At 35.4% G+C, this 21,300-nt stretch overlaps 1 protein-coding gene across 1 annotated transcript in view; it reads right to left on the minus strand.

Moving 5' to 3' along the window:
- Nucleotides 1-12,704, minus strand: part of DNAH12 (dynein axonemal heavy chain 12) — an 87,102-nt gene extending 74,398 nt beyond the window's left edge. Inside the window, exons 1-11 of the mRNA XM_032239096.1 lie at nucleotides 12,642-12,704; nucleotides 11,296-11,322; nucleotides 9,989-10,178; nucleotides 9,151-9,226; nucleotides 8,789-8,947; nucleotides 7,916-8,111; nucleotides 7,405-7,593; nucleotides 5,849-6,005; nucleotides 5,519-5,610; nucleotides 2,824-3,002; nucleotides 2,021-2,156 (exon numbers count right to left, since the gene is read on the minus strand). Of these exons, the coding sequence (XP_032094987.1) occupies nucleotides 2,021-2,156; nucleotides 2,824-3,002; nucleotides 5,519-5,610; nucleotides 5,849-6,005; nucleotides 7,405-7,593; nucleotides 7,916-8,111; nucleotides 8,789-8,947; nucleotides 9,151-9,226; nucleotides 9,989-10,178; nucleotides 11,296-11,322; nucleotides 12,642-12,704 (1,464 nt within the window). The remainder of the gene's footprint in view (nucleotides 1-2,020; nucleotides 2,157-2,823; nucleotides 3,003-5,518; nucleotides 5,611-5,848; nucleotides 6,006-7,404; nucleotides 7,594-7,915; nucleotides 8,112-8,788; nucleotides 8,948-9,150; nucleotides 9,227-9,988; nucleotides 10,179-11,295; nucleotides 11,323-12,641) is intronic.
- Between the last annotated feature and the right edge of the window lie 8,596 nt (nucleotides 12,705-21,300).

Raw genomic sequence — 21,300 nt, forward strand, 5'->3', positions numbered from 1 at the left:
TGCTAGTCGTTCCCGACTCTAGGGGGCGGTGCTCATCCGTTTCAAAGCTGAAGAAACAGCGCTGTCCTAAGACGTCACCGTGGTCATGTGGTTGGCATGACTAAATGCCGAAGGAGCACAGAACACTGTTACCTTCTCACCAAAGGTGGTTCCTTTTTTTTCTACTTGCCTTTTTTACATGCTTTCAAACTGCTAGGTTGGCAGAAGCTGGGACAAGTAACTGGAGCTCACTTCGTTACACGGTGCTAGGGATTTGAACCACCAAACTGCCAACTTTTCTGATCAACAAGCTCAGTGTCTTAGCTACTGAGCCACCGCCCTTCACCCACACCTATTACATTTTCCCAATTAGGGGGGAAAAAAGCTGTTGGGGTTTCTTGATTGTATAATTCACAGGAGAAATTTGAAGTAGGGCAGGTAAATCATGAAAAATGATAGCTTGTAGTTGGCAATTTTAAATTTAGCCAGAAGATTGATAATCTGCCATAATGTTTATTCAGCTTCAGTTGGAATACTATTTAAATAGAATAGAATAGAATAGAATAGAATAGAATAGAATAGAATAGAATAGAATAAGATAGGATAGGATAGGACAGGACAGAACAGAAGAGAATAGAATTCTTTATTGGCCAAGTGTGATTGGACACACAAGGAATTTGTCTTTTGCACACATGCTCTCAGTGTACATAAAAGGGAAAAAAGAAAAAAGAGAGGGAAAAAATACATTCATTCATCAAGAATCATAAGATACAATATTTAGCAATCAAATCAAACTAGGAATCAACAGAACAATATAAATCGTAAAAATACAAACACCATGGTTATTGGCATAAGTGGGAGGAGTTAGGTAATAGGAAGTAGGAGAAGAAGAATAGTAATACAGTTTTAGTAAATGGTTTGATGGTGTTATGGGAATTAATTGCTTAGAAGAGTGATGACATACAGGAAAAACTGTCCTTGTGTTTATTTGTCTTGGTGTGCAGTGCTGTATAGCGTCATTTTGAGGTAGAAGTTGAAACAATTTATGTCCAGAATGTGAGGGGTCTGTAGATATTTTTCACAGTCCTCTTTTTGACTCGTGCAATATACAGGTCCTCAATGGAAAGCAGGTTGGTAGCAATTGTTTTTTCTGTAGTTCTAATTATCCGTTGAAGTCTGTGTATGTTTTGTTTGGTTGCAGAGCCAAACCAGACAGTTATAGAGTTTTGTATGAAGTATAAACTCAAGCTATATTGTAATTCTAGTTAATCAACAATAATTTGTAATATAGATACATTATAAAAACAAGTTCCAGACTTAATGCAATTCACTCCTTTTAAAACATTTCTGTGTTTGATAGTACTGTGAACCAGTAAGTTGAATGTGTGCATTATTTTGAGATCAATTCTAAGTTTTCTATCTAGAGGTAATGCCCAGTTAGTCTCAGGTAAGTGAGGATAGGATTGTAGCTTAAATTATTCACAGATTTTAATGAAAATATTGTGCCATTTGTGATTTAAAACTTAAAACCAAGACTAGAATTAAGTATCTCAGCAGGTGAGGTAGTCTAGTAATATTATATAGAAAAATAAGACTTTGGAAAAATTGAATTCCTCCCCTCCCCCTGCATAAACATCAAAAAAATTGGAATAAGGAGCCTGCAGAAAAAGGAAAATGAATGCTGTGATAGGAAAGAAGTGCCAGTAGTGGGAGAGGACAGCAACTATTTTTGAAGAAAAGTTGAAAATAATATTTCAATCTTCTGAAAAATGACTATAAGCAGCCAATAATTCCACCCACCCTTCATGTTGGACTCAAGCTCAGCCCAAAAAACACCAACTCTACTTAAAACATTAAAAAGCCATGATGTGTAAACAAACCAAAAGTTCATATTATAACAGTTCATATTATAGTGGTATGCTGCAATGACTAGATGTTAATACCTATATAACTTATTTTACAATATAGGACAAAAATCAAGATCAGCTGAAATTAAATTAATATGCTGCCACTTAAAAACCAGGTCTCCTAAAATATTTACCTTAATCCTTTCATACAACTTCTGTATACCTATAGTTTTAGCCTTGTCTATAAAGGCTATACTTTCCATCATTTCTTCTGTTGTCTCAGGAACTTTTAATGCACGTTCTTTAATGTTTTCAAATTCATTACATATCCTAAAAAATAATTTTGATGTGAGTTTTACACATTTCGGATTTACAATACAATTATGTACATTTCTATTTCTAGTACCTTCAGTACTGCATTTGCTACAGCATAGCTTTTATGTAAAAGTAATGATTAGTGATCATTACATCCAAATGCATACTATACGGACCTATATATAGTACTTAATTTTTAAGTGCAGCAATGAAAAATCAATCTGTCAGAAAACAATATAGATAGTCCTCAACTTACAATAATGATAAAATCTGCCCATTATGGTCATAAGTCATGATGGTCATAAAGTAAGTGACCAAAACCACAGATTCCTTAAGCGAATGCCACAGTCATTAAGTGAAGTCAAAGTTTGCTATGGGTTAATTTTGTTGCAATTTGGAAGTAAATGCTAATTTTCAGCAAAAATGTCATAAAATATGCTCATGTGTCTGGGGATTGCTGCAAACAGCCATAAATGCAGGTTGGTTGCCAAGCAACCAAATGCAGGTGGAGAGGGGGGCATTGGAACTTGGAGAGATCTATTATAACTTCAAATGGTCACTAAGCAACTGGTCAAAAGTCAAAGGGTACCTGAAAACAAAATGAAAAATTAACAGTGCTATATATAATATGTGGCAATATTTTTCTAAGTATGAGATAATTTGTAATAAAAAAATTACCCACTTGTTATTTTCTTCTCTATGATTGTGAGCTAATACTTCCAATAATTTATATGCAAAGCTTCTTGCTTTTTCACATAACCCTTGCTTCAAGTCATCACAATCTAAACGCACCATAGTGAAGTGAACTATCATTGGCAAGCTCATTATTTCCGTCGAAAGATTTAAAAATTCATCTATAAGCTTCAAAAGATGATTATATTTGTTATTTTACATATAGGTCCATAACTGAATTCAGTTGAAACAAGTATTTGAAAGAAAGTTCCATTGAACCAATTACAACATTTCATGCTCATTTTAGTTTAGATTAATGTAAATAAAGTACTATTTTCATTATACAACTACTTGCGAAAAGCACTGATGGTAGATGCCAGCATTCTGTTGTTCTTCATGCAAGTGACTTCAAGCCTATTCTAAAATAACAGCCTCCTACTGATTATATATATGACATTAAAAAAAAATTCGGAATTGTTTTACTCATATCCAAAATTCAAATGTTTCATACCACATATAATGGAAGTGCTCTGAAAAAAAACCTGAGAACCATAGAGAGAGTGCTGACATTCCCACAATTCATGGGCTACCAGTTGTACATATTTGCACCAGTGATGGGTTCCGGATCCTGTCGCAACCGGTACAGTGCGACTGGGCTGGGTGTCCACCTTAGGCATGCGCGCCACGCACGCATGGGCACCCACTGCCCTGTGACACTCCAGCTGCTCGGCTGGGCACGCGTGCGCAAATGGCAGAATTGGATTAAATACAGGTAAGGAACATGGGCGGGTGGGTGGGCCCTCCAAAACACCATTCAGGTATGCTCCCAGTAGCCAACGGTGCGCCCATACTGAGGCATACCTCCAGGAACCCACCACTGATTTGACAAAATGAACTACCTTTCCAATGATGCAGTGAAGGTTGCACTTCTGCAATCAATGTTAAAGGGAAATTCAACTGCAATTCCAGGTTGTGGAATGAAGGGCAGGCATTTTGTGGGGACATAATGTCTTTTGTTTCAGGAAAAAACCTAAAACCGGGTGCATGGAACATAATCACAAACCGAGCTATTATTCTATCAGCACAACTTATTTGTTCCTAGCATAGCAAGCTACAGATGATGAACAGTCTTCATTGCTTTTTTTGTAAATTATATACAAGCTTGCTGCTCTGTGGCTTGACTGGACTGTTCATTTTGTTTGGTCATAATCCATAGGCTATTAAAGTAATATTAATTTCACATCTAGATGCCTGAAACCTGGCACACATATAGATCAAAGTACCATAATTATTAAAGGTAAAGGTTCCCCTCACATATATGTGCTAGTCGTTCCTGACTCTAGGGGGTGGTGTTCATCTCTGTTTCAAAGCTGAAGAACCATCGCTGTCCGAAGACATGTTTGTGATCATGTGGCCGGCATGACTAAACCCCGAAGGCACACAAACGCTGTTACCTTCCACCAAAGGTGGTTCCTATTTTTCTACTTGCATTGTTTACATGCTTTCGAACTGCTAGGTTGGCAGAAGCTGGGACAAGTAACGGGAGCTCACTCCATTACACGGTGCTAGGGATTTGAACCGCTGAATTGCTAACCTTTCTGATCAACAAGCTCAGCCTCTTAACTCTGAGACACCGCGTCCTTACTCATAATTATTAAATAACCTTAAATAATAAGGTTCAATAATGTGACATCTATATATACTGAAATCACAGCATTGGTTATCAATAGGCTTCTGGGCCCAATCGAAAATCCCAGTTTTCACCTTTAAAATGCCACATGGATTGACACCAAGGTACCTGTAGGACTGTTCCTCCCAACCAGAATTAGCCTACCCTGTGAATTTTTCCCAAGAAATACTGTTGGGTCTCCATTTCATGTGAGATTAAGAGAGGGCTCATTCTTAATGGCAATTTCTCAATTATAAAATAGGTAAAAGGAGTCCCACTTTGCTTTCATTATGAAAAGTTATCCTATTCTACTGGGATTTTGGTGCAGAGATGAATCAGGTTTGCTTGTATAATTTTTGTAAAATTTGTGTAATTTTTTTAATGTACTGATGTTTATTTTCAATGCAAATGATCTTGAATAAAAAAAAAAGTTAGAGCAGTATAGAGCTGCAAAAACAAAGCCCCAAACAAACTACAATAAAAGATTATAAAGGAGACATCTAAATACCATTTTTTCAAATCAGTTTACATATTTTTTTTCACCAAAATGTTTATGGTACTCTCATAATAGCTAGAAATGCGAAATGCCAGGATTGATTTCAGAAAAATGTATCAGGGAAGAGCAATCAATTATCTATGGTGAGCGTCATTATGGTTCTTGTTTCTTTTATAAGTCTCTCCAAATGAGTAGGCCCAAATTTTCAGGGATTGAGGCATTTTAAGGAGTAAAATGAAAGCCTCAAGCTTTACAAACCTATATAGCACCATAACATTTTAAGATCTTTAAAAAAATCATTAGAAATTTAAGGACAAAATTGAAACCCTAAATCTCTGCAAAGATTAAAGCACAAATTTTGTCTCATAGATCATCCTCCAAAGCTCAAATGGAAGTCAAGAAATGATTTGTTAACAAAAAATATCATTGTTTTTCAACTGAACTGGCTTAATTCAAATAAGAATCATGGCATTTTATCTTAATGTACTGTATATTACAGAATAAAAGCCAGGTATAATTATAAATTATACATGAAATTACCTCTGTATATTCATCAAAACTGTGTTCCTCAGCTATAAATGTTTTAATACGGTCATCTGCAGCACCATCTATAAGCCAGCCATATTTTTCCTCTGTAAGGAAATGAAGAAGGGAATGTGACAAAAATAAAACAAGCAAAGATACCCTTTTCCTTCCCATTTTTGGCTTATCTATGGCTTCTGGCACTGTAATAAGCCAATCTGTGCATCAGTGGATTGTGTGCTGGTCTTTAGTCCTAAATGATCTTCTCCTATAATAATCAGCAGTAATTTTATTAAGTTTGGAAGGTTAAAGATATGACTTTGAAAAGAATCATTGTAAACTACTCACCATAAGAATCAAAATGTGCTTTTGCACCTTTCAAATTCTCATTGATTGCTGTCTTCAGTGCAGATGAAGCCCATGCTATAACATGGTCAGGAAGTTCAGTGTCAATAGTTGTTACTATAGTTGTACCTCCTAACCATGAATGTATTGTCTGGACATTCTATTCAAAAGAAATTCAAGGATTATTTATGGCTTTTAAGAAATCATTTCATAATATGTAATACTATTTATATATCAGCTTGTTCAACACAAACTCATAAAATTACTTCGAACATTAATGTACTTATCAGCTTTATGGTAATTGAATATTTATGAATATGCCTTTATTGAGAGTAAACTGAATGAACACTTGAATTGCTTTTAAATAATCAGAATGACTTCTGAATAAACATATACATGAACATGCTGCATATAACACTGCTTCTTAACTAATCTTATCGCCTCTTACTTTTAGTTCAGAAACTAGTGGAGACCACTCCAGCAGTTCTGTGGACCATCCAACTGTATGAAAGAGGCTATTTATGCATCCGTAGTCTTTACAAATCAAAATTTGAGAAAGATTTAAATTCTTTTTTGTATCATCAACATGCACTCAGAAATGCACCTTTTGCTCTAGTAGTAGCAATAACACTTAAATATATAGCCCCATAGTGCTTTACAGCACTCTCTGGGTGATTTATAATGTCAGCATATTGCCCCCAACAATCTGGGTCCTCATTTTACCGACCTTGGAAGTTGGAAAACTGAGTCAACCTTGACCCCAGAAATTGCCTGCAATACTGCATTCTACCTATTGCCACCAGTAGCATCCAGATGCTCATGGAATACTATTCTGAAAGATTTCCCTTTTTTCCCCAGTGGCGTTGTACATATGGTATATGGTATATGATATTTTTGTCATAGAACAGCACAATGAATCCATTCACGTATTTTCTGTTTGTAACACCTAAAACTAGACTTTACAGTGGGGAATAAAATTGACATTTTTTTTCTCCCACAAGGGCCTACTTTCTCCTTCCAATGACAATGTCTCTAGTATTCCATTTAATAGGAGATCAAGCATTTATTTAGTCTTCTGAACTTCTGGTTATTATAGACTATGAGTTCATAAGAAGTGCCTATATGTCTTTAAAATTTTTATTTTAATTTCTCATTCACTTTAAAAAAAAAACATGCTGCTCAAGACAGAGAAACAGAGAAGAGAGGTTTTGATACCCCAAAATCTAGCCAATCAATTCTGTACTTAGCTGCTTCTCAATAAACTGAGAGAACTATTTTGCTCTGAATCCAACCTAGATAGTATCCTTTGTTTCACCAGATTATTTCTGGAGTAGATTCACAATCCAAACAATGTGTTTTAACTATTAAGTGCAAGAAAGTTATTTTAACGTTCATAGATAATGAAAATCATTTAGCATTGGATGTGAGGTTTACAATCATCTCTGCATTACCTGAAAATAAACTGAAATATGTGGGAATTATTAGGATTGATGTGTAAGTTATTAAGCAATATAAATTTTACGTATTTATGAGATTAAATATAATAGAAAAAACAGAACCTGCAAAGTTTGTGAAATCAAAGTAATAATACATATGATGGTATCTTCCAAATCATGAAAGCTAGGATAAAAGTCCATTTTCTCATCATCAAAAGTCAATTCCATTTTGAATAATGGTAGCCATCTCTGATCTTCTAAGTTAAACAACTTCACATAAGCTTCAACGGATCTTTTTAATAACTCCTTCAGCTAAAAAATAATGTTTAAAAAAGATTTTAGTATAGACAATTAAAGCAATCTTTAGCTCATCCTCTATATTGTCTTGTTTATTCACAGCTTCCATAATACGAATATGTACATTTTGAAATTTAGAATGAGGCATGAACATTCACATAACTCTTGCAATAATCTCTCATGGATTCAGATTCAAACATAATTTTTTCATTCCTTTACAAAGGTGTTTTGAAAGAAAGTTTTATGAATGATCTGAATTCTTCTTCTGCTGAAGTGATGAAAAATGAAATTCTTAAGATGCATACATATATGTTCTACAGAGGCATGAAAAAGAGACCTGATTAGACATAAGTGTAGCCACACAGTTATAGAAAGAATCCACTTGATCTGGTTTCACACCCTCCAGTGCTTCTTTTCTGGTAAAGAGATTGATGACCCTTGGATACCATGTGTTTAATATCTTTTCTTCTGTTTTTAAGCATTTTATAGACACATCATTTTGAAGGGATTCACATTCAATTGGGCCTCTTGCCCTGTGTTAATTTAAGAAATGAAACAATATCAAGCAAAATCAATGGACAACAAATACAAAGCAAATGTACATGTTAATAGTTATTTTTTAAAAAATCAGAGACCTTATGTTATTTATGTATTTTTGGTCCAGATTTAAAACTCACATAAAAAATAAATGAAGCCTGCAATGAAGTATTATGATATGGAGTGTCAGAATTCTAGGAAACTAGTTAAGTTATTCTATTTTCACTTCTCACTTTTTTGATATTCCCCACTACTCAGTCACATTCTCTTTTCACTAGGATTCCTTTTAAATTTTCATAAAATGGAATTTACTTTTTCCTGATTGCTAATAAGGATATTTTCCCAAGCTTGTTCATATTCCTTCTTGTCTGTACATGTGCTGCTCTGACTATATGACAATCTCTTTGGAGAATAAATTCATAATTAATGTGGAGAAGAGACTATCACCTGTAGTAGATATTACATGGTGGGTATCTTATATCATCTTAAGAATCCTAAATAAATTCATTGCCAAGTCCTTAAACATTTGATTTGAATTGTAAAAACTATACTATTGTAATATATTTTACCAAAGGAATATAAATAATAATCTAATAGTGCAGTATATCTAATTAGAATTATACACGCATATATCTTGTATTTAGAAAATTAAATCCAAAACAATAAATGTTACCTGAAACCACACACATCTACTATAAGTAACGAGGAAAACATTGTGTAACCGATTTCAAGGAGAATTCTTAACGTTGGATGGAGAATATGTAAATTTTCAAAAATCTGTTTTCTTGCTTGTATAAAGCTTTTATGCCATGGTCTAGAAAAGTCTAATCCTCTACAAATAAACAAAATGACAATACTAAATACATGGGAGAAAAAAAGAAACAATATAATTTTGATTAACAAACAACAGGGAAACATTTTTTAGCTTCAAATTTTTAAAAAGTCAAAATCAGACTATCAGAAATAAGAAAAAAGATTCCACTTTTACTTCAGCAAAACATCTAGAATATAGCTTTATTAATATAATTTACTCACACAGGTTCTACTGGTAAAGGTCCTTCTTTTTCATATTCAAGTAATTTTACTTCAGGCTTGATAAGAACGCTTCGTACTGTGATATATTGGAAATATATGTTAGGAAATGCTATTTAAAAGTAATATTTTAAAAACTGTATTTAACTGCAAGGACTATTCAAAACATTACAGAGATATGCTGGTATTTTTAGAAACAGCTATGCATACTCTTTTAGCATATTACTCATAAAATAATTTTAAAAATGTTTTATTTTCAACAAAATAATTGATATTGATTTGGCTTTTAAAAACATGTAAGAAGAACACAGAAGTCATAGCATACTTTAGAGATATCAAATGCTAAGTTTATTCCTGGATTGTTAAATTAGTAACATGGTTGTTTAATTAATCTGGCTTCTCCAATGACGTTGGTTGTCAGAAGGTCACAAAAGATGATCACATGACCCCGGGACACTGCAACTACCATAAATATGAACCAATTGCCATGCACCCAATTTTTGATCCTTCAATGGTCATCAGTGTGAAAAACAGTCGTAAATCACTTTTGTCTTTGCTTTTCTAACATTGAAAGCTGACTAAATGAATGATTCTAAGGCAAGTACTACCTATATATTCATAGTCCTATATATAAATAATAACTATTGTTAACATATAGGTAAGTAACATATTAGTATGCTTTGAGAAAAATATAACTGATAATATTTCTGATAGAATCAGGTATCAATATAATTTTTGCTATTTAGGCAAAAAATACATTATATATTTTATGTTATACAAAGAAATATATAGAAAGATGTTAGAGAAAATGGCTATTATTGTAACAGGATACTGAACTTACCCATATATCTTTTCATACTCATTTCATAATCATTTGTTATCTCAGTTAAGAGTTCTTCAACCAGTTTCTCTCTATCCTTGCCCTCCATGAGAGACTGTGGTACCAATGTCAGCATGGAGATTAACCACTCTTGCTGAATAGGTACCACTGGATTAGTTTCAACACATTTCTTCATAAAGAGATAATTATTCTGAAATGAAACCATCATTATGTAATGAAATAAAACTAATGCTTTTTATTGTTTGTGATTTGAAAATATAAATTGTAATATTACTCTGAGAGCTTATCTTTATGGTCCATATTGTATAGGTTGAGAATGTCTTGCTAGCTGTTGCTAAAGGACAACACCATATGATGTTGACTTTGTGCCTTTTTTGTTGCCTCCAGCTGAAAAGTCTGATTACAGTTCTTTCAGTTTTAAGGCAACGTTTTCCAAGTTGTGCTAATGAGATAAAATATTACAGCTCTAATAGGGCAGAACAGTAACTTCCCTACTCAGCCTCCCAGGAATGAACAGACCTTAGCTTATTTTTGTCTTCCCATGCAGGAGACAATATGTTTAGCATTGTTTGCTGATTGATGCTCAGTATTTTTTATCCCTATACTCTACAAGCATAATCTAACACAAAAAGTGCTAATATGACAAAGGAGGGATATATGCCATTTTTCTATTAGATGCATAAATAAACTTTTAAAAAATCTTACATTTCTTAATTAGAATTCTTAATTAATGTGTAAATTTTAATACTACTTTAAAAATCAGAAATTCATGTTACTAATATTTTAATCAAAATCTTTATAGCAGTTAGACTTATATACCGCTTCATAGGGCTTTCAGCCCTCTCTAAGCGGTTTACAGAGTCAGCATATCGCCCCCACAGTCTGGGTCCTCATTTCACCCACCTCGGAAGGATGGAAGGCTGAGTTAACCTTGAGCCGGTGAGATTAGAACCGCTGAACTGCAGATAACAGTCAGCTGTAGTGGCCTTCAGTACTGCACCCTAACCACTGCGCCACCTCGGCTCTTTATATTTTTGATTTTGCAAGGTTACCAAAACAGTGAACATGGTTATCAAATTAAATTAATAATTTGCAATATTGGGATACCCTAACAAGTATGATCTTCAAATAAAATTAATAAATAATATTCAATATCTTCATCATTTGTATGTTAGTTCTATGGATAAGGAACAACAAACACTATGAATATTAGCCGCATTTCCATATCTCATAAAACTTATAAAGTTTACATGTAACTTGTTACAATCATAACAGTCCTTTTAAAAATCCTTAAATCCTTCACTTACTCTAATTTGTTTCTGTTCACTGTTCATCTGTTGTGGAGGAAAAAGTAAGAAAAGATCACAAAACTGAATGAGAAATTCTTGGTAGTGTCAATGAAAAAAAATACTTTTGTCCAAAATTCAATCAGACTAAACCATAACTTTTAATTGTTATACCTGTTATTATACCTGTTATAACATTGTAACTGTTAATTGTTATAACCCTATTACAAGTTATAGCTATGTAATAAATGAAAACTTCTGTTTGTACTGTTGCTCATATCTGCAGCATTGCAGCTCAGACAGCTAGCATAGATCTGCAGAAAGAGAACTAAGCAGAGTATTCATGGTGAGAAATAAAACAGGTAATATATACAGTTTAGATATACACACTATAGATATGTACTGCAACCTGACTTTGGATGAAAGAACCAGCCTTTCAAAGTAATCAACTAGTTCCTGACCTGAAATTTATTATAGGACATGGCAGGAAAACATACTTCATATATTTATTCTATCTATTCCATTTTTCTATCCATAAGGCCCTCAAAAGGGTTAATATGAATTGCATGAAATAGATCTTAGTTATTTCCAGAGCTCAGTGGAACCATTTATGCAGTAAAAGTGAAAAATGCAAAAGCAAGGAACTTCGTTAACACCTGCCCAAAGAACAGTGTCTTCTTAATAACTAAAGTGCTAATAGTGATAGCATCAACAATGATTATGTTGCTTATTCTAATACAAAAACTTTTCACATGTTCTTCTTTTGCTTAATTGAAATTATCTACTACCGAAGGCTATGGGACTTTCATAAATTAGGATCAAATCTCTTTGGTTAGGATTGAAATCAATCCAATAGTAGGATTTATACACAATTAACCTATGATTTCTTGACCTGTAGTTTGTTGAATGAACTACAATAATAAGTAAAAACCAAACAAACTACACAATGGCTTAGTGGTGTTTATGAACCACTCAAGAGTGTTGCCTTTTTTTCTTTCCCTTCCAAAAGGCAAAGAGTTTCTGGTTCCCTCAGACCAAAATGTCTTATTTCTTTGAAACTGTTCCTCGATTTGTTCAATATTTTGTTGCAACTTACTGACAGAATTTTTCTTTACTGACAGGGTTTATATGTAACTACTTGAGAAAGTATGGGCCTGTTGCTTTTTACCAGGATTTTTCATGAGTTTTTCCTAGAATAAATCATATTCAGGTAAGGTAAAAGAAGTGCAAACTGGCTTGAATTCAGGAGATTAATGCACTAGCAATTCATTGGGCCTGAATTCAACTCAGATTGATATGACAGTGCTGTAAAGAAAAAAAGAAAAAATAACTATTATTATCCATATATATTGAAATAAAAAACTTACAGTATAAGGCAATTGTGGAGCAACAAGCTCAGGCTCTCTGCTAAGAAATTCCTCCATGGACATTGTATAATCTTTTGTGGCAACATTAATTCTGAAGTAGAATAAAAAATAGTGAGCAATATAAATTTCTTATATATTTCTATAAGTGTCTCAGACTTGTATCTATTTTTCACCAAGATTGTTGGTACTGAACGGCAAACTGGCAAACATTCAAACATAATCAAACTAAATCATATTGATTTGAGAAGGGTTAGCCACTTAATTATTTATAATTTATTAGCAAAATAACAGAATAACAGAGTGGAAAGGGATTTTGGATGTCTTATAGTCCAACCCCCTGTTCAAGCAAGAAACCATATACCATTTTAGACCAATATGTCCAATATCTTCTTAAAAACCTCCAGTGTTAGAGCACCTACAACTTCTGGAGGCAAGCCATTCCATTGATTAATTGTTCCATCTGGAAATTTCTCCTTAGTTCTAGGTTGCTTCTCTCCTTGATTAGTTTTCATCCATTGCTTCTTATCCTGCCTTTAGAGGCTTTGAGAATGAGTTGACCCCCTTTTTTGTGGCAGCCCCTTAAATATTGGAATACTGCTATCATGTCACCCTTAGTCCTTCTTTTCATTAAATTAGATATTTAATGAAATTCCAACATACATTATTTGTATGTTTTAGCCTCCAGTTCCCTAATCATATTTGTTGCTCTTCTCTGTGCTCTTTCTAGAGTCTCAACCTCTATTTTACTCCTACTTTAAATTTGGTTGTCTCCTCTGTATCATGATGGTGGTATATTCCAGAGAAAGATAAAGGATACACCAAAATATATATTCTCAGTAGGGTCATCCAACGGATGAAAGTCAACCCAGCTGTCCAATTAAAGCAACAGCCAGTAACAAAATAAGAAGTTGCTGGAAAGAAACGATCACTTTAGTGACAAGAACAAAGGCATGACTTCATATTGCATGGGAAAAGTAATCAGTAAACCACTCCTATATTTTAACAAGAAAATCACATGAATAGGCAACATAAAGTGTTCAATGATATAGCCCTTCAGGTTGGAGGGCACTTAGCATACTACTGAGAAAAAGCTGAGGAGTTTTGGAATACTTAATTGTTCTGACCCCACCCCCTCTGGCCTGCGAATCACCCAGACACAGGCTTGGCTGTTTGCCACTCTTTAATCATGGAGTTATCAACTCCTTTGGCTGAAGGCCCAGACAAAACTCACATGCAAGAATAGTTGGCAGCAACCCAAATCCAACAGACACCGATACAAGACAGACAGAGTTTTCCAATACTGTTTCAAACGATTGTTTCCTGCAAATACCCGCTCCCAACTTCTCCACTTATATACTCTCTTGGGAGGGGCCAAGCCACAACCACCTAGGCTTAATCATTGTCTATGAGTCTGCCTACGGAGCTGCTGCTTCCGTTTCTCTGCCCTTCTTAATCTTGCATCAGGGACAAACTGCCTTTGATCCTCCCCACTGCTCCATGCCTCAGGCGCCTCCTGGTGGCCAACCAGCCTCTCTGGTCCCTGCTCTGAGTCTGAACCCTGCCCAGGGTCCTCCACATCTTCCCTGGCAGACTCATATGGTTCCTTGCTATCCGAGCCCATCAGCAGCTCAACCGGATCCTGCTGGGCCACGACACTTAATGGTGTTTTAATATTATGAAGGTTAATTTAAAATCTTCAGGATATCTGATTGCAGATATTTCCATGCAGGAAAAGAAAATCCAAAGCTGCATAGATGGTGGAAATGTGAAACATAAGAAGCATGAATATGGGAAATCTGAATTCAGTAAAAGATGAAATCAATCAAGGAGATATTGTCATCTTGGGATCAGAAAACTAATATAAATTGAAACACTTAACAAATTTGTATAAATGCTCATCTATCAGTGGAACATAACAGATAAACCAGTTAAAGAACCAAGTCAAGATCACTTAGTATTATATAGTTAATAACTGAATATTTATTTATTTATTTTATTTAATTACTGCTCATCTTGTAAAGATTCAACTCCGGGCAGCTTCCAGAATTAAAACATCAATATCCTAAAAATAAACAATTTTAAAAGAATAAAAATAGAAATCCCAATCAAAATAAAATATAGTTAAATGATGGAGACGGAGGAACAGGATGCACAGAGGGGAAAGAGAGGATTGCCTCTTAATTCAACAACCATTTCAAATGTGATGCTCCCTGGTTAGGATCCCAAGCCATCTGGCGGAGTAAGGACAAAAGGATGGGAGACAATCTCACCTCAGAGGGTAAGATGTTTTAAAGGGCAGGAGCCATGGCAGAGAAGGCCTTTCTCCTGGACCCCAGCAACTGGAATTCCTTTATAAATGAAGCTCAAAGCATGTCTCCTCTGCCAGCACAGATTGGGCAGGCCAGTTCCAGTGGGATGAGACAATTAGACTTCACATACAATTATGCAAAGTGTGCTTTAGTCTGGGAAGATTCTGTCTATTTAGGTGAACAGCAATAAAATAATTACTTTGCACATTTACATGTGTCATTCTTGGTTTTCCACACCTGACAGAACCAGGGAAACTCTGGAATGAACTCAAATATGTTATTACAGATGAATGTGAAAAAAGATAAAGACCAAGAAAAAGAGGAAAGGAATTTGGATGCCAGAACAAACTTCAAATTGCCAAAAAGAGAAGCTAAAGCCAAGGGGGAAAAAAGATCTCAAGAAGAAACAAAGTATTTCAAACAGGGGAGACAAGAAGCAGTATTACAATGACATTTGTAAAGACATCAGAGATGGAAAGAGACATGTTAAAACAAGGTAAATGTAGAAGAGTACACAAATGATGTTGAAAAAATATGCAGCAATGTTTGGAAAAATATGAACTAGTATAAAGAAGACTAAACCAATCACAACAAATCAAGCCTTATAATTGGCAATGAACATTTTGAAGCAGATGATAGCTTCTGCCTATTAGAAACAGCTATAATGGTAAAAGTGTAGAAGAAGGAATGGTGGAATCTAGGGGTGGGTGAAAAGAGGGATCAGCTTAGAGTCCTTACATAGCCACAAGCAAACTAAGTCCAACCTCCCCTTGCATGCTGTTGACCCTTATCTAACTCTAACCAGGTACTGACTACAAAAAAAAAACCTTATATACATAGGCTTTTAGAATAAATCAGATTAGGTGAATCTTCACATGCAGACCTGGTCTTTCATGCCTGATATAAAGCTTCAACAATCAAAGGATATGCCTTAGACTAGCATTTAAAGTAGCATGAAGGTTTTGGAAAAATATACAGATGTGGAGATATGCCTATAACTATAACTACCAGAATTGTGTAGTAAGCAAAAGGTTTCCTTCTGAGTGTCTATGAAAGAGAAATTTGCATTGGAAAAAGCAGGATAGAAAACATATTGACATTCAATACTTTTGAAACTTGGTGTTGAAGAGAATTTCTGAGAATATCATTGACAGTCCATAAAACACTCAATTGGATCATTAAAGAAATTAATTGCAGAGTTCTCATTGGAGTTGCAAATGACCAGGCTCAATTTTTGGACACACTATGAAAAGGTCTAGCTGCCTTGAGAAGACTATAATGCTAGGAAAGGTGGAAGGAAAGACAAAAAGAGAATGACTAACAGCAAGGTGGAGGGATTCAATTACAGTCGGTCACTTGCAACCTTCCCTTCCATTGGGGGAATTTTGCTTGTCAGAAGCCAGCTAGGAAGATTGCAAAGGATGATCATGTGACACCAGGATACTGCAACTGTTGTAAGTGCAAGATGGTTTCCAAGCACTCAGATTATGATCAAACCACCAAGGGGATGCTACAACGGTTGTAAGTGCAAGGACCAGTCATAAGCCACTTTTTTTCACCGCATTGTAACTTTCAACTATTACTAAGTGAATGGTCTTAAGTTGAGGACCGCCTGCAATCATGAGCCATGGTTTATACCATTGTATTGTGTAAGCTCAGCTCATGTTGGATATTTTACCTTTTAAGTATCTGTTTTTCTGTGCATTTTTAGGTAAAGCATTTGATACTGAATTAATTATGACAATCTTATATCCAGCAATTTGCAGCACAGATGTACAGGCAGAAAAGTATGCAAGACATGTGTGTCACAAACTGCCTTTTGAGCCCTAGAACAGAGAATAAGGCAAGCACAACCACTACCACTCCATAATAATTGCTGTACAGAAAGAGAGATATTACATGATTTTGTTAAGCATCTTCTGCTGTTCCGTTACTCTTCGGTATTTCATCAATTTCTTCTGTTTTTCAGTCAACTCCTTAGATGTGGAAGGAAGAGCGATAGGTGGTAACTGAAGGTTCCATACATCTTCATCTTCATCATGAGTGTTTGTTGATTTACTTGGAGCTGACATCTAAAATAAAAGCAAGTATTTTTGACAGAGACAAAAACAGTAAGATGATTAAACTAATTTTCATAAAGATTATGGCAATCATTTTAATGTAGATGAAGATGTTAACATACTGATTATGCAGAGATGGGTGGAAGTCAAAACTTAAATGTATAATATGAAATAATTCCATGTTGATAAGTGTAGTGTTATATAACTTTATATGCATTTTCCTTTGACTGATACAGTTCTTTTTCAAAATCCCAATCAATAAAGGAAAATAATAACTTTCAGGATCATTGATTTCATTAAGTGCTTTGGATTCCTGAATATGAATCTAACTTTAAGCAAGAACCTGTGATTACTTTTGTATGAAGGCATACATTTATGTATTTTAAAAAAAGAGCTTCTAGTATCCCTCAGTCCTGACATGGATCAAGAAGCAGAACCTAGAGTAGAGGTCATCTACTTTACCAGCTAGGATAAAACGTGTAAAGACAAATCAGGAATCTATTAAATAAAAAAATACAATATGGCTTGTTCTTTCCCTTGAATGGATAAGAGGAGAAAATTTTCATGTACTTTGTGCAGCTTACTGATATGCTCAATATTTGTAAGCTGCAGTATTATGTGAGAGTAGAGCCAATCATTTCAAATGCATTTGTAAGGGGGGGGGGAGTTAGAGAAATATACAGTATAAGAAAATAACCTAATAATTAGTAATAACAATGTAAATAATACATCCCGTGATGATACTTCTAACACCACAAAATATCAACACCTACCTATTCAAGGTCTTTGGTAAGGACTCTATTGGTAGATAAAAATGCCAATTCCAGTCTGAATATCTGGCTGACTGAGTAACAAACCATTCAGACACCTAGTCAATATGGTACCGAATACCAGTGAATAGGGAATAACAATAAGACAGGATTTTTGCTTCCATTTCCAGCAATTGAGGCACACGAGTATTTCTTAAAGTGTGCACCCTTGGGGTCCCTCAAGACTCAGAGTCCACAAAATCAAAATTATTTGCTGGCTTATGTTGAAAAATAATTCAGTACTAAAATCCCATCAAGCAATTGTGAGACGCATTAGTGGAACGTAATGCATCCATATTTAATATGGTAAATATAAATCCCATATAAGCAAAATCTCTTTTGATGGCCTCCATCATTTTAAACATAGAAAGGGGTCCTCAAAGGGAAAAATTTAAGAAACACTTGAGATACACAATCTATTTATAGACATTTATACCCCAACACAAGGGTGTACAGGCTCTAGGCAGCTTCTGGTTCCAGAGAAAGGGCTCCCCAAGGGGGAAAAAACCCCCCACAAAGCAAGTTCACAAAGCAAAGGTGTTTTTATTCCCACCCCTGCAAACTTGCAATGCAATCAGTTAATTTTCAAGCGTCTCTCCGAGATCAGCAGCATCTATATAGGAAGGAAAAGTTGCTCTGAATTCAACAGTGGGTTGGTTTTGTAGGAAGAGCAGGGCAGCTTCATTTGTAGCAACAGCTGTCTTGCCCTCTCCAAGTCTCCAAGCAGGCAGCGGAAGGAATCCTAGCTGCAATCCTGGAGCCATAAAACACCCCCTTGTTTGAAATACATCTCGCTCGCTCTCGGTCTGCAGCCACGTTTGGGAGGCATCCGGGCGAGCCCAGTCGTCTTGTCACCTTGTGGGCCCCTCACCTCTCTCAGGGATGCTGGGATCGCTTGGGCTTAGCCGAGAAAAGGGGAGCGATGAAGGCAAGAGGGCCCGGCGTCCAACTCCACAAGCGCCGGCACTGGGTTGTCAACAAGGCGTTTGTTGCTATGGGAACGAGGTAGGGCCCCACCCACCCCCGGTCTGTTTGGCGGACGGTCCCTCCCTCCGCTTCAAATTCACCCGCCGCGAGAGGAGGGCTCGCGATGTCCAGTTTAAGCAGCGAGAAAGGGAGTTTCCTCGCTGCTTAAACCGGGAGGTGGAAGCGCTCTACCGGGGAGGAGGGCGGGCTGACTGTCCTTTATTTCTCCAAAAGGGGCGCACCGTTGGGCCGGTGCCAAATGCGCCTTTTTATATCTTTTAATTCCTGCCTTTCCCGGAGGGTGATTAAAAACGAACACCTCGAAGAAAAGGCGTCCTAATCTTGCGCAGAGACACTTCGCTGCCACTTATGTTACCAGCTGAACTCTTATTAAGAGGAGCCCCACGAGCAACATTTTGATTGACTTTGGAAATGTTAACGATGTTGTTAAAAATAGGGGTGACGAAATACGAAATATCACTTCAAGGAACGAGTTCGGGATTCCTTTGAAAATATGGAACCGATAAAATAGTGCTATTATGTAGCAAGAGTATGTAAAATAGTATACTGTGGTGGTTCAGATGTACTGAGACTCAAAATCGACTCTTCCCTCAACGATTGAAACTGAATGGCTTTCAGATCTTTATAGAAATGGCTTGTTCATATTATTCTGAAAAAAAAGTTGTGATGTTGATGCTTTATTTTACTGCAACAGAGAGAGTCGGAAGTCAATGTTTCTTCCCCCACCCCTCTTCCCTCTTTTCCTCCCAACCGTTTTCCTATTTACTTTTCTATTTAGTATTTTGTATCTTATTTTATCTTATAACTCCACTAAAATGATTTTAAGAACCCTCATTGACTTCCAGAGTGTTTCCTCTCACTGTGATTATTGTGGGGATAAAATTAATAGACTTCCTGTGTAAGCTGGGTTGAAGTTCTGGAGAAAGGAACCAAGGCATTCGGACTGTACCTACTTCACTCTCTCTTCCAACATATATAAATATGAAAAGTTAAACTTTATTTTATTGCATAGGATTATAAAGAGATACTGTAAGAATCTTTAATTGCTGAATGGATACCCAAAAAGAGGTACTATTATAATCCTTAGTTTGCTGAATGGATACAATGTGAACCAATGCAAAGATTTCTCAAAGCAATATATTTGTTCAAAAGTGTTATTGGTGTTCCATGGAAATAACTTCAAGAAGGATGGAACAAGAATCTACTCAGATTCAGATGCAGAATCAGTGTAGTTAGTTTCTTCAGGCTGATTACTATAGAAAGTGACGAACCTCGCAGAAAGATTATTCACTCTGAGGATAAATCATGTCCCTGGTGGTGTGTACTTTTGATGCCTGAATAATCATGGTGAGTTTTGCAACTTTGTGTTGTCATGTTGTCAGCTTCAAAATTTAGGAGTTCAATAGTAGAGGCCCTACTACTCCCATGATTTTCCTACATTGGCCTCAAAATTGTCCTCAAAAAGAATTACTTCCCTAAATTTCCACTGACACAGTGCTGGACAATAAGCCCAAAAACAAGCTCTGAAACTCTTCTGGTTTAAGTCTGACTGATAATGTTCAACCAACATACTAAATCACAAAATAGTATGTTTGTATTAGGAACCACAATATTGTGCAAACCCCCAAATTGGATTGAGTAAACATTTTTTATATAAGCCGCCCGGAGTCCTTCGGGATTGGGCGGCATATAAATTTATTTTTTTTAAAAAAGTTAAGCTATGTTGTACAAATACAGCAAGCATAATGAAATGTATATTATTATTATTATTAAACCAAATACATTTTTATTTTATGTATGTATGTGTGTATTTATGTATGTATATATATATATAACTGGAAGTATAAATGAGTAATATTTTTATTGGGAATCAATTATCAATCAATCTTCTAAGAATGTAACTATTTCTTTACTCTCCAAGTATGCAAATAAAATTACTTTATCACAGCATTTTTTTTCTTGACCTGTTTGCCAGGCCTGTTTATATACTTCTGATGAGGTGTTTTTAGTTGTATTCACTTTGTTTTGTTTTATTATACATTCCCTAATATGTACTGTTCATGACCCAAGTATAGAAAGATCAGATACAAAATCTGAAACAAATGAAACAAAACTACGGTAGTTGGAATGAAAACTACCTGATCTTTATTTTTGAAATTTAAGTTTATCTGATCTGAATCTCAACTAATTACATTGGCATATTTGTATCAGTACATAAGTATTTATTTGTAAAATGCCTTGACTTGAACATAAGAGCTCTATTAGCACAGGCCAAAGGTGCATCTATTTCCTACAATGAGATGCTGGAAAACTCAGAAGCTGAATAGGAAGACAACAGCTGTCATCTGCAGTTGATCTTCAGTGACTGATAAAACCGAACTTGTTTCAGAGGTTGAAGTTGAGCATAACAAATATAATAGATAAATCTGACTCTTGGCAGAATACAAACTGAATAAGTAGTCAACTGGTTTATTACACTTGCTCTGTCTATTCT

This window comes from Thamnophis elegans, chromosome 2 (assembly GCF_009769535.1).
Source record: "Thamnophis elegans isolate rThaEle1 chromosome 2, rThaEle1.pri, whole genome shotgun sequence".
Classification (NCBI taxonomy): domain Eukaryota; kingdom Metazoa; phylum Chordata; class Lepidosauria; order Squamata; family Colubridae; genus Thamnophis; species Thamnophis elegans.